Genomic DNA, 18,425 nt, shown 5'->3' with positions numbered 1-18,425 from the left:
GAAAGTAGATAAAGATCATAGTGTTGGCTTAGGGCGGCAAGGCTTCAACATTGGAGGACACATGTACAATTGTTATTTTGTCACCCAAAAATAATCACAAATCATTATTTTAGGTGAAAAAAAAAATCTATCATGTTTTAAGCTTTAGAAGCAATGCAGGCCATATACAGTTTATAAGCTGAATTCCATTTTTTTTTAATTCTGCTTAAAAAAGTTATATTTGAAAAAAATATCCACGTAGTGTAATGTAAGAAAGCACACAGGAATTAAGCATGTAAATCTTACACCATCCAACATCACGTTCGGGAACACACTGTATATCCTCAGTAGAATTACAAGGCTGCTTCAGTACTTGACCCTCAGGACAGCTGAAAAACATTGGAGGAGTAATGTCAGACATCAACTTTGTGTGCAGATTTCAAAAGTTTTTATCACCACCCCCTGAGTAATACCAGCCCACATGATGCATAATGTAGAAAGCCAAGTTTTCCACAGCGGCCTTGTCTAATGTTATAGATGGGGGGCTTATCACCACTTCATGTTCAGAGAGATGGGAGTATGTGGGGTAAGGTCTTGGGGAATTTATGGGGGAATCTGGAAGCCCCCGTAAATAAAAAGATACCCCCCCCCCCCTTCCAGGTAACTAGGTAAAAGGGGTCACCTGTCAGGACTTGAAGATCTGTGGTTTGTGAACGGGAGCATGTTTTCCCTGAGCCAATCAAAGTACCTGTAAGGGAAGTATCATGGCTTCAATAAGAAGCCAATGATCTTTTCTGTATCAAACACTTTCTGTGTGCTCTGAACTCTGTTCAGAGCGCACAGAATAAAATGTTAGGGACATCTTGTGGTTAATTAACCACTTGAGGACCCACCCTTTACCCCCCCTTAACGACCAGCGTTGTTGTTGCTGATCTGTGCTGGGTGGGCTCTCCAGCCCCCAGCACAGATCAGCGTGCAGGCAGAGCGACCAGATCGCCCCCCTTTTTTCCCCACTAGGGGGATGATGTGCTGGGGGGGTCTGATCGCTCCTGCCTGCGGGTGTTGCGGGGGGGGGGGCACCTCAAAGCCCCCCTCCGCGGCGAAATCCTCCCCCTCCCTCTCCTACCTGGCCCCCCTGGTGTTCCGGGCTGCACAGGACGCTATCCGTCCTGTGCAGCCAGTGACGGGACGTCCCCTGTCACATGGCGGCGATCCCCGGCCGCTGATTGGCCGGGGATCACCGATCTGCCTTACGGCGCTGCTGCGCAGCAGCGCCGTACAAATGTAAACAAAGCGGATTATTTCCGCTTTTGTTTACATTAAGCCTGCGAGCCGCCATCGGCGGCCCGCAGGCTATTCACGGAGCCCCCCACCGTGAATTGACAGGAAGCAGCCGCTCGCACGAGCGGCTGCTTCCTGATTAATCAGCCTGCAGCTGGCGACGCAATACTGCGTCGCTGGTCCTGCAGCTGCCACTTTGCCGACGCGCGTTATGAGTGCGCGGTCGGCAAGTGGTTAAAGAAAAAAAAAATTCATAAAAAATACAGATATTACACTACATTTTACTTTACACAAATGAAATAAAAATAAATTAACCCCTTCCTTACCCCCACCCCTCTCCCATAGGTGCCATAATAAAACACTGGTTTAAAAAAAGGTACAGAATTAAAAAAAAAAAATACATAAATAGCTACCTTAGGAACTTAGCTTTTTATATGCATGATGGTATATTACTGTTATTTTAGCAAATAACGGCTTACAAATAATATATTGCCGCCATACATTGTACTAGGAACATATTGTACATGTTGTGATAGCTGGGACAAATGGACAAATAAAACGGGTGGGTTTTATCTATAGTAGCATTGTTTATTTTAAAACTATAGGGGATGGAATTGGAGTAAGGGCTGGTGCACACCAGAGCGGTTCTGGAGCGTTTTTTAAAACGTTTGCAGGAGGAAAACTGCTTGGCTAATGAAAGTGAATGGGATGGTACACACCAGAGAGGTGCGTTTTTTTCCACAAACGCAAACTCGGGGGCTGCAGCATTTTTTAGATTTCTGAGGAGTTTCTGCCTCAATGTTAAAGTATAGGAAAGTGGAAAACCGCTCTGAAAAACACTAGATCAGAGCTGTTTTCCAGGCATTTTTGTTACAGAAGCTGTAACAATATTTGTAATCTGCTACACAAAAACGCTCCAAAATAAAACATGCCTAGAATCGCTCAGAAATCTGCTTCAAAAACCTCTAGCGTTTTGCAGATCTGCTAGAGATTTTTGGTGTGCACTGGGCCTAGTGTGTTTCATTCTTTGTTTCCATGTTGTACCCTTTAACCAATTGCCGACCGCCCACTGCACAGCAGCGGTCGGCAAGTGGATCCCGCAAGGACGCATGCACAGAGGTGGCGGTCCTTGTACCGGCAGGGGCGGAGCGATCGCGTCATTCCTGACGCGATCAGCCACCGACGCCTGGCTCCGCCCCCCTCACGCTGTAACCCGCCGGCCGTTCAGAAGCGCCGGCGGGTTACTAGCAACCTGGATCGCCGCATACAAAGTGTATAATACACTTTGTAATGTATACAAAGTGTATTATATAGGCTGCCTCCTGCCCTGGTGGTCCCAGTGTCCGAGGGACCACCAGGGCAGGCTGCAGCCACCCTAGTCTGCACCCAAGCACACTGATTTCCCCCCCCCCTGCCCCCTGATCGCCCACAGCACCCCTCAGACCCCCCCCCCCCCTGCCCACCCCCCAGACCCCTGTTTGCACCCAATCACCCACCTAATCACCCATCAATCACTCCCTGTCACTATCTGTAAACACTATTAGATTCTCCCCAGATCCCCCCCCCCCCCTGTGTACTGTATGCATCTATCCCCTGATCACCTGTCAATCACCTATCAATCACCTGTCAATCACCCATCAATCACCCCCTGTCACTGCCACCCATCAATCAGCCCCTAACCTGCCCCTTGCGGGCAATCTGATCACCCACCCACACCAATAGATCGCCTGCAGATCCGACCTCAGATCACCTCCCAAGTGCAGTGTTTACATCTGTTCTCTACCCTAAACAACCACTAATTACCCATCAATCACCCCCTATCACCACCTGTCACTGTTACCCATCAGATCAGACCCTAATCTGCCCCTTGCGGGCACCCAATCACCCGCCTACACGCTCAGATTGCCCTCAGACCCCCCTTTATCAATTCGCCAGTGCATTATTTACATCTGTTCTTCCCTGTAATAACCCACTGATCACCTGTCAATCACCTGTCAATCACCCATCAATCACCCCCTGTCACTGCCACCCATCAATCACCCCCTGTCACTGCCACCCATCAATCAGCCCCTAACCTGCCCCTTGCGGGCAATCTGATCACCCACTCACACCAATAGATCGCCCGCAGATCCGACGTCAGATCACCTCCCAAATGCATTGTTTACATCTGTTCTCTACCCTAAACACCCACTAATTACCCATCAATCACCCCCTGTCACTGCTACCCATCAGATTAGACCCCTATCTGCCCCTAGGGCACTCAATCACCCGCCTACACCCTCAGAACGCTCTCAGACCCCAGCCCTGATCACCTTGCCAGTGCATTGCTTGCATCTATACCCCCCTCTAATCACACCTTGAGACACCCATCAATCACCTCCTGTCACCCCCTAGCACACCTACCCATCAGATCAGGCCCTAATTTGCCCCGTGTGGGCTCCTGATCACTCGGCCAAACCCTCAGATCCCCCTCAGACCCCCTTCCGATCACCTCCCCAGTGCATTGATTGCATCTATTTTCCCCTCTAACCACCCCCTGAGACACCCATCAATCACCTCCTGTCACCCCCTAGCACTCCTATCCATCAGATCAGGCCCAATACAAGCTGTCATCTAAAAGGCCACCCTGCTTATGAACGGTTCCACAAAATTCGCCCCCTCATAGACCACCTGTCATTTTGAGACATTTGGTTTCCAGACTACGCACGGTTTTGGGCCCGTAAAATGCCAGGGCGGTATAGGAACCCCACAAGTGACCCCATTTTAGAAAAAAGACACCCCAATGTATTCTGTTAGGTGTATGACGAGTTCATTGATTTTATTTTTTGTCAAAAGTTAGCGGAAATTGATTTTTATTGTTTTTTTTCCCCAAAGTGTCATTTTTCACTAACTTGTGACAAAAAATAAAATCTTCTATGAACTCGCCATACACCTAACGGAATACCTTGGGGTGTCTTCTTTCTAAAATGGGGTCACTTGTGGGGTTCCTATACTGCCCTGGCATTTTAGGGGCCCTAAACCGTGAGGAGTAGTCTAGAAAACAAATGCCTCAAAATGACCTGTGAATAGGACGTTGGGCCCCTTAGTGCACCTAGGCTGCAAAAAAGTCTCACATGTGGTATCGCCGTACTCAGGAGAAGTAGTATAATGTGTTTTGGGGTGTATTTTTACACATACCCATGCTGGGTGGGAGAAATATCTCTGTAAATGACAATTGTTTGATTTTTTTTTTACACACAATTGTCCATTTTCAGAGATATTTCTCCCACTCAGCATGGGTATGTGTAAAAATGCACCCCAAAACACATTATACTACTTCTCCTGAGTACGGCGATACCACATGTGTGGCAATTTTTTGCACCCTAACTGCGCTAAGGGGCCCAAAGTCCAATGAGTACCTTTAGGATTTCACAGGTCATTTTTGTTTCAAGACTACTCCTCACGGTTTAGGGCCCCTAAAATGCCAGGGCAGTATAGGAACCCCACTAATGACCCCATTTTAGAAAGAAGACACCCCAAGGTATTCCGTTAGGAGTATGGTGAGTTCATAGAAGATTTTATTTTTTGTCACAAGTTAGCGGAAAATGACACTTTGTGAAAAAAAACAATTAAAATCAATTTCCGCTAACTTGTGACAAAAAATAAAATCTTCTATGAACTCGCCATACTCCTAACGGAATACCTTTGGGTGTCTTCTTTCTAGAATGGGGTCATTTGTGGGGTTCCTATACTGCCCTGGCATTTTAGGGGCCCTAAACCGTGAGGAGTAGTCTACAAAACAAATGCCTGTCAGCTCCTGTCACCGAAACAGGAAGTGGCTGCCGGCGGGGCCAGGAGGATCGGAGGGAGACGGCGAGGGCACCGGACAGCTGCAGGGTGCCATTGGAAGCCCTAGGTGAGTAAAACACATTTTTTTTTTTTACTTAAGTGTCCCTTTAAGGGGGGTAAAGCCCGCGGTCCTCAAGTGGTTAAAATGCATAGAAAATCAAGAAATTACTGAAGACAAATATCACCCCCAAAAAGCCTAATTTGTGGTGAAAAAAACAAGATAAAGGCCTAGTGCACACCAGAGCGGTTCTGCTGCGGTTTGCGATCCGCTTGAGGGTGCGGATACGCTTGGGTAATGTATTTCAATGGGCTGGTGCACACCAGAGCGGGAGGCGTTTTGCAGAAACGCATACTCCCGGGCTGCTGCAGATTTTGGATTGCGGATGCGTTTCTGCCTCAATGTTAAGTATAGGAAAAACGCAAACCGCTCTGAAAAACAGCACTTCAGAGTGGTTTGCCAGGCGTTTTTTGTTACAGTAGCTGTTCAGTAACAGCTTTACTGTAACAATACATGAAATCTACTACACCAAAAACGCTTCACAAAACCGCAAAATGCTAGCTGAAACGCTACAGAAAAAGAAGAAAAAGCGTTTCAAAATCTGCTAGCATTTTGCGGATCTGCTAGCGGTTTTTGGTGTGCACCAGGCCATACTGTAGATCATTTATGTGTGATAAGCACTGATAATGTTATGGCCAAATAAATGAGAGGAGCGCTGACAGGTGATAATTGTTGTTGGCAGGAAGGGTAAAACAGCCTGTGGAGTGAAGTGGCTAAGTAAAACATGTATTTTCCCCAAATTTTCATCTGTTTCTTTCCATTTTTTTATACTACTTTCTTCACATCTTTTATATTCTTCTCACTTCTAGTCTTCTACTCTTGTTCTCTTATTATCTTGATAGAGAAACTACTCCCTCTTCTGGTCAAAGACAGCACTGTATCAAAATGCAACCTGAACTCTTTTTTTAATTATTATTTGTTGTATTTATAAAGCGCCAACATATTACGCAGCGCTGGACATTAATTTAGGTTACAGACAATATTTAGGGGTGAAAAACAGCAATATGACAATACAGGAATATAAGAAAACCAGATCACACAGCACAGTATGAGTATAAGGTAATGCTTAGTCAGTCACTGGAGGGGAACATGAAGATTAGGCAAGTTAGGTTCACTCAAATGCATAGCATGGGTGCACAGTAATGGAGGTGCATGATCAGGTAGGACACAAAAGGAGGAGGACCCTGCCCAAAGGCTTACAATCTAGAGGGAGAGGTAGGGACACGAGAGGTAGGGGACCAAAGTTCAGCTGTGGGTTTAGAGCAATTGTGAGGGGTAGTAGGCCAGAGTGAAAAGGTTAGTTTTGAGGGCCTTCTTGAAGGTGTTGAAGGAGGGGGCTGCCCTAATGGGTGGAGGTAGGGAGTTCCATAGTGTTGGAGCGGCTCTTGAGAAGTCTTGGAGGCATGTATGGGACTGGGTGATGCGGGGGGACGGTCAGGCGAAGTTCATTGGAGGAGCAGAGTGAGCGGCTTGGTGTGTATCTCTGAGTAAGATCAGAAATGTAGGTTGGACAGGTTTTGTGGACGGATTTGTAGGTCAGACACAATATCTTGAATCTGATTCTGGACTGAATAGGAAGCAAGTGGAGGGATTCACAGAGGGGAGCCGCCCTAGTGGAGCGATGGGAGTGGATAATTCTGGCTGCCGCATTCATGATGGACTGCAGTGGGGCTATTCGGGTCATAGGGAGACCAGACAGAAGGGCATTGCAGTAGTCGAGGCGGGAAATTATGAGGGCATGGATGAGGAGTTAGGTGGTGGCAGAGGTCAGGAAAGGGCTAATCTTACAGATGTTACGAAGGTGGAAGTTGCAGGACTTTGTGAGGTTTTGGATGTGGGGAGTGAAGGAGAGTGCGGAGTCCAGGGTGACACCCAGACAGCCGGCTTGAGAGGTAGGGCAAATGGTAGTGTGGTTAACAGTGACCTGCACATCTGGGAGGTCCAGGGATGACCCGGGTGGGAAGAATATAAATTCCGTTTTGTCAAGATTTAGTTTCAGGAACCTAGTGGACATCCAGGAGGAGATGGCAGATAGGCAGGAGGAGACCTTGTCCATGGTAGTGGTGGATATGTCAGGGGTGTGGATATAGATTTGGGTGTCATCTGCATACAGATGATAGTTAAAACCCATGGAGGAGATAACCTTGCCAATGGAGGATGTGTATAGGGAGAACAGTAGGGAGCCAAGGACCGAGCCTTGGGGGACTCCCACTGAGAGGTGGTTGGGGGTGGACGAGGACTCATTGAAGGAGGTTGTGAAGGAGCGGTTGGAGAGGTAGGATGAAATCCAGGTCAGGGCGAGATAGTGAATGCCCATGGATTAGAGGGACTGGAGGAGTAGGGGATGATCTACTGTATCAAAAGCTGCTGAAAGGTCAAGTAGGAGGAGAATGGAGTATTTACCTTCAGCTTTAGCTAAGGCAAGGTCATTGACCACTTTGGTGAGAGCCGTTTCGGTTGAGTGGGCAGGCCAAAATCCAGATTGCAGTGGGTCTAGTAGTGAGTTGGCATTGAGGTACTGGGTCAGGCATTTGTGAACCAGACGCTCAAGGAGTTTTGAGGCGAAGGGGAGGAGGGAGATCGGGCGGTAGTTGGAGGGTAGCGAGGGGTCGAGGGAGGGTTTCTTGAGCAGGGGCAGTTCTGTGGCCTGCTTGAAGTCTGAGGGGAAGGTGCCTGTGGATAGGGAGAGGTTAAACAGGATAGTGAGGACTGGGGCCAGATCCGTGAAGTGAGGCTGAAGTAGATCAGAAGGGATAGGGTCAAGGGGGGAGGTAGTGGTATGGGAAGTCTGCAGTAGGCGGTTGACTTTCTCAGTGGTAGTAGGAGTGAAGGAGGTGAGGGGAGGATAGGGTGGAGGAGGAGTAGGTTGTGAGCGGGTAGGAGGTGAAGATTGAATATTTCCTGACGGATGGAGACTATTTTGTTGGTGAAGTGGGTGGCTAAATCTGTGGTAGAGAGGGAAGAAACAGAAGGTGGGGGTGGGTTTAAGCAGGGAGTTGAAGGTGCCAAAAAGACGCCAGGGATTGGAAGCTTGTGCTCCGATGAGCTTGGTAAAGTATTCCTGCTTTGCATGAGCAAGGGCAGTGTGGAACTGCAGCAGGTTAGTCTTGTACTGTAAGAAATCCTGGTTTAGTCGAGTTTTCCTCCATTTTCGTTCAGTGGCACGTGTTTCCCTCTGGAGGTTGCGAGTATGGGTAGTGCGCCAGGGCTGGGGGTTAGGGGGTCGGTTGCGGCGGAATATTGGTGGAGCAGCTTTCTCTAGGGCTGAAGAGAGAGTTTGGTGATACTGAGCTGCAGCAAGATTAGGACAGGTTAGGGTGGGGAGAGTGGAGGAGAGGCCATGGAGGGAGTCAGCAAGGACGCCAGGGTTGAGCTTGCGTAGGTCTCGCTGCCATCGACCAGGTGGGTGGGCGGGTAGTTTGGAGGTGCCTTCTGTGAGGAGGTTGAAGGTGAGAAGGTAATAGTCTGAGGGTGGAAATGGTGCGATGTCGAGGTCTGCAATGGTGGTGGATTTAGTGAATATAAGGTCGAGAGTGTGACGTGCAGTGTGAGTGGGGGCGTTGGTGTGTTGTACTAGGCCATGTGAGTCGGCTATGGTGAGTAGCCGGGTCACAACAGAGTTCTTTGGTTCATTGATGGGAATATTGAAATCCCCGAGGATGATGGTGGGGAGGTCAGAGGAGAGGATGTGTGGGAGCCAGGGGGCAAGGTTGTCGAGAAATGATGTATGCATACTTAAGCAATTCCTGTGTGCTTTCCCGCGTGCAATTTGCATTTGCATATGAACTGACAGACCATATATATCAATAGGGTTATTCACATCTTTTAAAAGTCAAATTTTTATTGAATTTTTAGCACATAGTTACAAAACATACAAACATCCCCAGGCAACCCGCCCAAACTTCCCCTCCCCCCTCCCCCCCCCCCCCCCCCCAGGTGCATCGTGTCTTCAAGGCTCAAAAACAGGGTAACGTGGAGAGCCACCCCCTCCCATATAGAGACCGAGGCAGGCTGAGCGGCTACTCTAAGTTCATGGAAAGGCGTAGCCCTAGCTCACAACAGATTAAAAAGGAAGCATAGACCCAGCAGACTCATAAACATAGGTAGACAGGCGGTGAGAAGCCTCTACATTTGTAGGTAGAGGTACAAAATTATGAACCAGAAGGAGGTGGCTGTGATGTAATATACTCAGACCACTGCAGCCAGATTCTTTCGAATTTCTGTGGACATTTCCTGTTTAAATACGTTAGTTTGTACCATGCCATAACTTTATTTATTCTTGATATCCAGGAGCTTTTAGAGGGGGGCTGATCTGACATCCATTTAGAGAATAGTTCCCTGCGGGCATACAGGCACAAGATTTTAACCAGGGTGCTTTGGTGATTGGAAAGAGTGTCGTCATCATATAAACCCAGCAGGAGGACTTTGGGGTCCAGTACAATTCTCTCCCCCATAACCTTGGTAAGTGTTTTCGCTATCGTATTCCAAAAGACTTGAAGGATATCACAGGACCAAATCATATGGAAAAAGGTTCCCACCTCCCTCTGACATTTAGGGCAAATATCTGATCTGTCCGGGAAAACCACCCTCAGCTGTATCGGTGTGCGGTACGTTCTGTATATTAGTTTAAGATGCATAAACTTATCTGTAGCTGAGATTGTAACCCCTTCCATACTTGACAGGACATCTCCCCATTCATTATCTGATAGGGGACCCACATCCCCCTCCCACTTCAGCCTGGCCTTATCTAGTCTAGGGATGGTTTGAGGAATCAGTCTAGAATAGATTTCAGAGAGAGGTCTCTCAAGCTGTTGTTTTATAAGCGGTGCTTCTATATGATCTGATTCCCAGGTCCAGTGGCCAGGGAATTGACACTGCCAAGCATGGCGGACCTGAAGATAACGGAACAGCATACTATTTGGTAGCCTAAATTTATTTTTCAGTTGGGAGAATGAGAGCAGTGTGCCGGAGGGGGCAAGCTGGGCTACCTGTTTGATACCCCTGGAGGCCCATATCTGGGGATCCGGTATGGATACGAAGTGTGGGAGTTTGGGGTTTCCCCATAATGGAGTGTAAGGGGAAAGAGTATTTAGTTTCCCCGTGCCAGCTCTGCTAGTCTCCCAGGCCTTAATGGTGGTCCTCATAGGAGTACCTGTTAATCCCCCTAAAAGGGAGGTTCAACAGCGACTCAAGTGAACCAGCAATAGCGGCTTCCAGTACCACTGCTGTATTCCGCGCATCCTGGGAGAACCACCATCGTATGGACACAAGCATAGAGGCCAAAAAATATTTGCGTAGATCGGGGAAAGCCAGTCCCCCCCCCCCCCGTCCAGAGGAAGCTGCAGGGCAGTAAGCGAGAGGCGCGGGGAGGAGTCGCCCCTGATAAAACTAGAGGTAATAGAGTCAATTTTTTTGAACACCGACTGTGGGATCCAGATAGGAGACTGCCTGAGAACATATGTGAATCTAGGGAGGAACAGCATCTTAAAAAGATTCACCCGTCCCACCACTGAAAGCGGAAGAGCCCTCCAAATCTGGGCCTTTAGGGAGTAGTGATCAATGACTGGTTGCAGATTCAGGGTAATAAAGTTGTCTAGGGAGTTGTCCACCACGATACCCAGATATTTAAAACTGTGGACCCATCTTAGTTGGGAATGGGAAGCCGAAGGGGCGATACTTTTGTCAATTGGGTATAATAGGGACTTGTCCCAGTTTATGCGGATACCTGAGAACGTACCAAAAGAGTTAAGGATATGGAGAGCTGCATTCAAGGATGACCCTGGATCACCCAAGAAAAGGACCATATCATCGGCGTAGAGCGCCACCTTCTCGACCAATCCCCCTACCCGAAGTCCTGTAACATCTGCAGAGGACCTAATTTGTATAGCTGCTGGCTCAATCGCCAGAGCAAACAGGAGGGGAGAAAGAGGACAGCCCTGGCGGGTACCTCTGCGAAGGGGAAAAGGATCTGAGACCTCATCATTAGTTTTAATTCTGGCAACTGGGGAATGGTACATTAGTTTAACCCATGCAATAAATTTGTCCCCGATCCCATACAATTGGAGGACCTCCCAGAGGTACGGCCACTCAACCGAGTCAAACGCCTTTTCGGCGTCGAGCGTTGCCATGACTCTGGAGCCAGAGTTATCACGGGGGATGGTGAGATTAGTAAAGAGCTTATTCACATCTAATGCATATCGGCATATGGGAAAAGTCTTACAGCATGCAGCTTTTCTCTGCACACTGCTCACTAGTGGTGCTCAAATACCCCTTTTCAAAATTCGAGTTTGGTCGAATTCGAATAGTAAATTATTCGAGGTCAGTCGAATATTCGAGTCGAATAAATTTTACTATTCGATTCGACCTCGGACTTCGAGCTCACTATTCGAGTCGGTATTCGAGCTCATTATTCGAGCTGACTATTCGAATTGGCCTTAAATAGCTTCCTACACTTGTTTTGAGGGTGAATGATGCAAGAAACATCTTTTTTTCCAAGTAACAACAGCAAGTGATTATGTGGGGATGTTCCTTTAAAAAAAAAAGGTGAAAAGAGAAGTTGTGTCCAGAATTTTGTTCAGTACTGTATATACTTCTTCTTCTTCTTCTTTATCTTCTATATCTTCTTCTTCTTCTTCTATATCTTCTTCTTCTATATCTTCTTCTATATCTTCTTCTTCTTCTTTTATATTGTCTTCTTCTTCTTCTTCATCTTCTTCATCTTCTTCATCATCATCTTCTTCTTCTTCATCTTCTTTTTCTTCATCTTCTTCATCTTCTTCTTCTTCATCTTCTTCTTCTTCATCTTCTTCATCTTCTTCTTCATCTTCTTCATCTTCTTCTTCTTCATCTTCTTCATCTTCTTCATCTTCTTCATCTTCTTCATCTTCTTCTTCTTCTCCTTCTTCATCTTATTCTTCTTCATCTTCTTCTTCTTCATCTTCTTCTTCATCTTCTTCATCTTCTTCTTCATCTTCTTCATCTTCTTCATCTTCTTCATCTTCTTCTTCATCTTCTTAATCTTCTTCATCTTCTTCTTCTTCATCTTCTTCTTCTTCTCCTTCTTCTTCTTCTTCATCTTCTTCTTCTTCATCTTCTTCATCTTCTTCTATATCGTCTTCTTCTTCACTTATTTCTCTTTTCAATTTTTTTTTTTAAAGAAATGCAGCTATTTTTGAGTGTAACAAATAGCTGGTGGCGCACGCATGTTGGAAGCGCCATTGTATGTGCTCCCTGGCAGTGGAAACACACAGACAGCAGGAGGTAAATTCAGCAGCAGGAGGAGGAAGATGAGTGTTTGGCAGCAGGCAGTCAATGAGGCAGGCAGCGTGACATAATAGCCCTGGTACCTAGCGGTGATACCAGGGCTGTAAATAAACACAGCAGGCAGGAGGTCCCAGACAGCGGTCGTGCAGCCCACATCGTGTCCAATACACAACTGGGACAACACAGTTTTCAACCCGGGCACCTCAGAAAAATTAAACCTTTTTTTTTATGGATTTTTGGTTTTGTTTGTAAAACAAATTACACAGATATATAGCTATTGTTTGACGTAATAGCTGGTGGCAGAGTGGCAGCAGAATGTAATTCTGTGTACCCTGGCAGTGGGAAACACAGACCGACAGCAGCAGCAGCAGGAGGAATGGAGGAGTAATGTGAGCAGCTATTGTTTGACGTAATAGCTGGTGGCAGACTGGCAGCAGAAGGTAATTCTGTGTACCCTGGCAGTGGGAAACACAGACAGACAGCAGCATCAGCAGGAGGAATGGAGGAGTAGTGTGAGTGTGGCAGCAGGTAGGCAGCGTGACATAATAGCCCTGGTACCTAGCGGTGATACCAGGCCGTAAATAAACACAACAGGAGGTCCCAGACAGCGGTCGTGCAGCCCACATTGTGTCCAATACACAACTGGGACAACACAGTTTTCAACCCGGGCACCTCAGAAAAATTAAATCTTTTTTTTTGTAATGGTTTTGTAGTTTTGGTTTTACAACCAATTACACAGATATAGCTATTTTTTGACGTAATAGCTGGTGGCAGAGTGGCAGCAGAAGGTAAATCTGTGTACCCTGGCGTTGGGAAACACAGACAGACAGCAGCAGCAGGAGGAATGGAGGAGTAATTATGTGAGCAGCTATTGTTTGACGTAATAGCTGGTGGCAGAGTGGCAGCAGAAGCTAATTCTGTGTACCCTGGCAGTGGGAAACACAGACAGACAGCAGCATCAGCAGGAGGAATGGAGGAGTAGTGTGAGTGTGGCAGCAGGTAGGCAGCGTGACATAATAGCCCTGGTACCTAGCGGTGATACCAGGCCGTAAATAAACACAACAGGAGGTCCCAGACAGCGGTCGTGCAGCCCACATCGGGCTTGATTCACAAAGCGGTGCTAACCTACTTAGCACGTCTAAAGTCTTTAGACACGCTAACCAGGGTGCTAAGTAGGTTAGCACCGGATTTCTCAATCAGATCGCGCGCTAACTTTGCGCGCATAAAGTTTTACGCGCGCAAAGTTTTACGCACGCTAAGTCCCATAGGCTTTAATGGGCACTTCGCGCGGTGCGCCCTGCGCTCTGTGCAGTACGCGCGTAAAGTTTTATTATTATTATTATTATTATTATTATTATTTTTTATTTATATAGCGCCAACATATTCCGCAGCGCTTTACAAAGCACAATAAGACGACAAGGGGAACATAGATACAACTAACAAATGTACAGCAGAGTTCCAAGCGTCACAAATATTGTTACAAGAACAGTAAACATTAGGAGGATGACCCTGCCCTTGCGAGCTTACAATCTAATGGGTAGTGGGGGACACAATAGGTAAGGGGGTGGAGGATGGATGAGGCAGTGATTCTTTGCCTCTCATTACATTGTGACAGACAAGTAAATAAGGGCTATAGAATGTTATAAGCTTGTCTGAAAAGGTGTGTTTTAAGAGTGCGTTTGAAGATGTCCAGGTTTGGAGCATGACGTACAGGCTGTGGAAGAGAGTTCCAGATAAGGGCTGATGCTCGTGTAAAGTCCTGGATGCGAGCATGAGAGGAGGTGATCAACTTAGAGGCCAGGAGAATTTCTTGGGAGGAGCGAAGGTTGCGGGAGGGACAATATCTTGAGATTAGTGAGGAGATGTATGGAGGAGACAACTCGTGGAGGGCTTTGTATGTTAGAGTCAGGAGTTTGAACTGGATCCTCTGGGTAATGGGTAACCAGTGGAGAGAGTGGCACAGTGGGGCTGCATCGGAAGAGCGTGTGGAAAGGTAAATGAGGCGGGCCGCTGAATTTAGAAGGGATTGGAGAGGAGCTAGCCTGTTTTTTGGTAGGCCACAGAGCAGGGTGTTGCAGTAGTCTAGGCGGGAGATGATTAAGGCATGAACAAGCATTTTGGTGGCCTCTTGTGTGAGGAAGGGACGGATACGGAATATATTTTTGAGCTGGAAATAGCAGGTGGTGGTTAATGAGGCAATATGAGGTTTAAAGGAGAGCTCTGAGTCCAGTATAACCCCCAAGCAGCGGGCCTTAGTGGTTGAGGTTATTGGGGTGTTGTCTACCGTTATGGTTGCAATTGGTGGGGGTGTAGATAGCAATGGTGGAAAAATCACAATTTCTGTTTTAGTCATGTTGAGTTTTATGCGCATAAAGTTTTGCGCGCGTAAAGTTTTATGCGCGAAAAGCTTGTTTAGACGTGCTAAGGGGGTTTTCACAGGCGTGCTAACAGTTAGCACCGCTTTGTGAATCAAGCCCATCGTGTCCAATACACAACTGGGACAACACAGTTTTCAACCCGGGCACCTCAGAAAAATTAAACCTTTTTTTTTTGTAATGGTTTTGTAGTTTTGGTTTTACAACCAATTACACAGATATAGCTATTTTTTGACGTAATAGCTGGTGGCAGAGTGGCAGCAGAAGGTAAATCTGTGTACCCTGGCGTTGGGAAACACAGACAGACAGCAGCAGCAGCAGGAGGAATGGAGGAGTAGTGTGAGTGTGGCAGCAGGCAGGCAGCGTGACATAATAGCCCTGGTACCTAGCGGTGATACCAGGCCGTAAATAAACACAACAGGAGGTCCCAGACAGCGGTCATGCAGCCCACATTGTGTCCAATACACAACTGGGACAACACAGTTTTCAACCCGGGCACCTCAGAAAAATTAAACCTTTTTTTTATGGTTTTTTGGTTTTGTTTGTAAAACAAATTACACAGATATATAGCTATTGTTTGACGTAATAGCTGGTGGCAGAGTGGCAGCAGAATGTAATTCTGTGTACCCTGGCAGTGGGAAACACAGACCGACAGCAGCAGCAGCAGGAGGAATGGAGGAGTAATGTGAGCAGCTATTGTTTGACGTAATAGCTGGTGGCAGTGTGGCAGCAGAAGGTAAGTCTGTGTACCCTGGCAGTGGGAAACACAGACAGACAGCAGCAGCAGGAGGAATGGAGGAGTAGTGTGAGTGTGGCAGCAGGCAGGCAGCGTGACATAATAGCCCTGGTACCTAGCGGTGATACCAGGCCGTAAATAAACACAACAGGAGGTCCCAGACAGCGGTCGTGCAGCCCACATCGTGTCCAATACACAACTGGGACAACACAGTTTTCAACCCGGGCACCTCAGAAAAATTAAACCTTTTTTTTTGTAATGGTTTTGTAGTTTTGGTTTTACAACCAATTACACAGATATAGCTATTTTTTGACGTAATAGCTGGTGGCAGAGTGGCAGCAGAAGGTAAATCTGTGTACCCTGGCATTGGGAAACACAGACAGACAGCAGCAGCAGGAGGAATGGAGGAGTAATTATGTGAGCAGCTATTGTTTGACGTAATAGCTGGTGGCAGAGTGGCAGCAGAAGCTAATTCTGTGTACCCTGGCAGTGGGAAACACAGACAGACAGCAGCAGCAGGAGGAATGGAGGAGTAGTGTGAGTGTGGCAGCAGGCAGGCAGCGTGACATAATAGCCCTGGTACCTAGCGGTGATACCAGGCCGTAAATAAACACAACAGGAGGTCCCAGACAGCGGTCGTGCAGCCCACATCGTGTCCAATACACAACTGGGACAACACAGTTTTCAACCTGGGCACCTCAGAAAAATTAAACCTTTTTTTTTTTTAATGGTTTTTTGGTTTTGTTTGTAAAACAAATTACACAGATATATAGCTATTGTTTGACGTAATAGCTGGTGGCAGAGTGGCAGCAGAAGGTAAATCTGTGTACCCTGGCAGTGGGAAACACAGACAGACAGCAGAAGGGCAGTACACAGCAGCCCACTGTAGGTGTAAAATGTGTGGCTGCAGGCGACGTAATAGTCAAAGTGAACCAGGCTGGCTTAGTGAGCAGGAGCCAGGAGGTGGTAAAGGGTGGTAAGGCACATTAACGATGGTTCTTAGCCAGTTCATGTCCCCCTCTCGCCGACAACAGGGGCCAGGAACTCGCCTTCCACCCACGCCTGGTTCATCTTGAGAAACGTCAGTCTGTCCACAGACTTGTGAGACAGACGTGAGCGTTTCTCGGTGACCACACCACCAGCTGCACTGAAGCAGCGCTCGGACAGCACGCTGGAAGGGGGGCAGGACAGCACTTCCAGGGCGTACTGCGCCAGCTCGCTCCAGATCTCCAGGCGCTTGACCCAATACTCCATGGGATCAACAGGGGCATCGCTGTCAAGCCCGCTGTAGAACCCCATGTAGTCAGCCACCATGCGGGTCAGGCGCTGGCTGTGACCGGAGGAGGATGCTGCTGCATCATGCACCTCCTCTCTAGTCACTGCTGCCGGAGCCTCTACAGTCCTGTAGAGCTCGTGGCTGAGAGACAGCAGGTCTGTGGGGCGCTTGCTGCTGGATGCAGGCACCTGCTGCTGCCTCTGTGCTGGCTGCTGGACAGTGGGGGTGGAAGGCTGGGGGAAGGCTTCCTCCAAGCGCTCAACAAGGGCCTGTTGCAAGCTCCTTATTTGTTGCGCTGGGTCTCCTCCTGCAGGCGGCAGGAACTGGCTCAACTTCCCCTTGAGGCGTGGGTCCAACATCATGCTGATCCAGATGTCCTCCCTCTGCTTCATCTGGATCACCCTGGGGTCCCTGCGCAGGCACGTCAGCATGTCCGCTGCCATTGGGAAGAGGCGGGCCACGTCTGCTGGCACATCGACGGCAGTGCTGCTGTCCTCATCCTCCTCCTCTGCCTCGTCAGCCTCATCCTCTCTCCACCCCCGCACCAACTCAGCTGCACTGTGCTGCTCCCCCTCATCAGCTGCAAGGTCAGGGACCTCCACCAAGTCCTCCTCCTCCTCTCCCTCAGAGGTGGACTGTGCAGCTGCTTGCCGCTCCTGCTGGTCCAAGGCTGCCGCTCCCTGTTCCAGCAAAGCATCGAGGGCCCTGTTCAGCAGACAAACCAGGGGCACCCACTCGCAGACCATAGCATGGTCCCTGCTCACCATGTTAGTGGCCTGCAGAAAGGGAGCCAGCACTAAGCACACCTGCTGCATGTGCCTCCAGTCATCATCGGGGACGATGGACGGGATGTTGCTGGTCTTGTCCCTTCTCTGAGCGGCGGAAACAGTGGCCAGGGCAAGGTACTGGTTGACAGCGTGCTTCTGTTCAACCAGACGCTCCAACATCGCCAGGGTGGAGTTCCAGCGAGTCGGAACGTCAAGGATCAGCCGATGGCGTGGCAGATCCAGCTCCTTTTGCACGTCTTCCAGGCTCGCACAGGCTGCACCCGAGCGCCGGAAGTGACGCACAACGTTCCTTGCCGTTTCCAGCAGTTCGCCCATCCCCTGGTAGGTGCGCAAGAACTTCTGCACCACCAGGTTCAGCACGTGGGCAAGACAGGGGATGTGGGTCAGGTTTCCCCTGTCTATTGCGGCAACCAGATTGGCCCCATTGTCGGCCACCACCTCTCCGACTCTGAGGCCTCTGGGGGTCAGCCAAATCCTCTCCTGCTCCTGGAGTTTGGCCAACACATGGGTTGCCGTCAGCTTGGTCTTCCCAAGGCTGACCAAGTGCAGCAGCGCTTGGCAGTGGCGGGCCTTCACGCTGCTGCTGAGGCGGGGGGTTTGGCCAGGTGTGCCGGAGGATGGCAGAGGATCGGAGGAACCTGCTGCAGTTCCCCTGACCCTGCGGGGTGGCACCACCCACTGTGTTGCTGCTGCTGTGCCCGCTGCTGCTCTCCCATCCTCACCCCCTTCCACCAAGCTGACCCAGTGGACAGTGAAGGACAGGTAGCGGCCTGTCCCGAAGCGGCTGCTCCAGGAGTCCATGGTGACGTGGACCCTTTCACCAACCGCGTGCTCCAGCCCT

General features: G+C 48.6%; 1 protein-coding gene across 1 annotated transcript in view; it reads right to left on the bottom strand.

Moving 5' to 3' along the window:
- Positions 1 to 18,425, bottom strand: part of LOC137561066 (tumor necrosis factor receptor superfamily member 23-like) — a 64,743-nt gene that overhangs the window by 10,836 nt on the left and 35,482 nt on the right. Inside the window, exon 5 of the mRNA XM_068272298.1 lies at positions 286 to 368. Coding sequence (XP_068128399.1) covers positions 286 to 368 — 83 coding nt within the window. The remainder of the gene's footprint in view (positions 1 to 285; positions 369 to 18,425) is intronic.

The sequence above is a fragment of the Hyperolius riggenbachi genome, chromosome 3 (assembly GCF_040937935.1).
Source record: "Hyperolius riggenbachi isolate aHypRig1 chromosome 3, aHypRig1.pri, whole genome shotgun sequence".
NCBI classification, from domain to species: domain Eukaryota; kingdom Metazoa; phylum Chordata; class Amphibia; order Anura; family Hyperoliidae; genus Hyperolius; species Hyperolius riggenbachi.
This window is presented reverse-complemented; position numbering and strand designations above follow the sequence as displayed.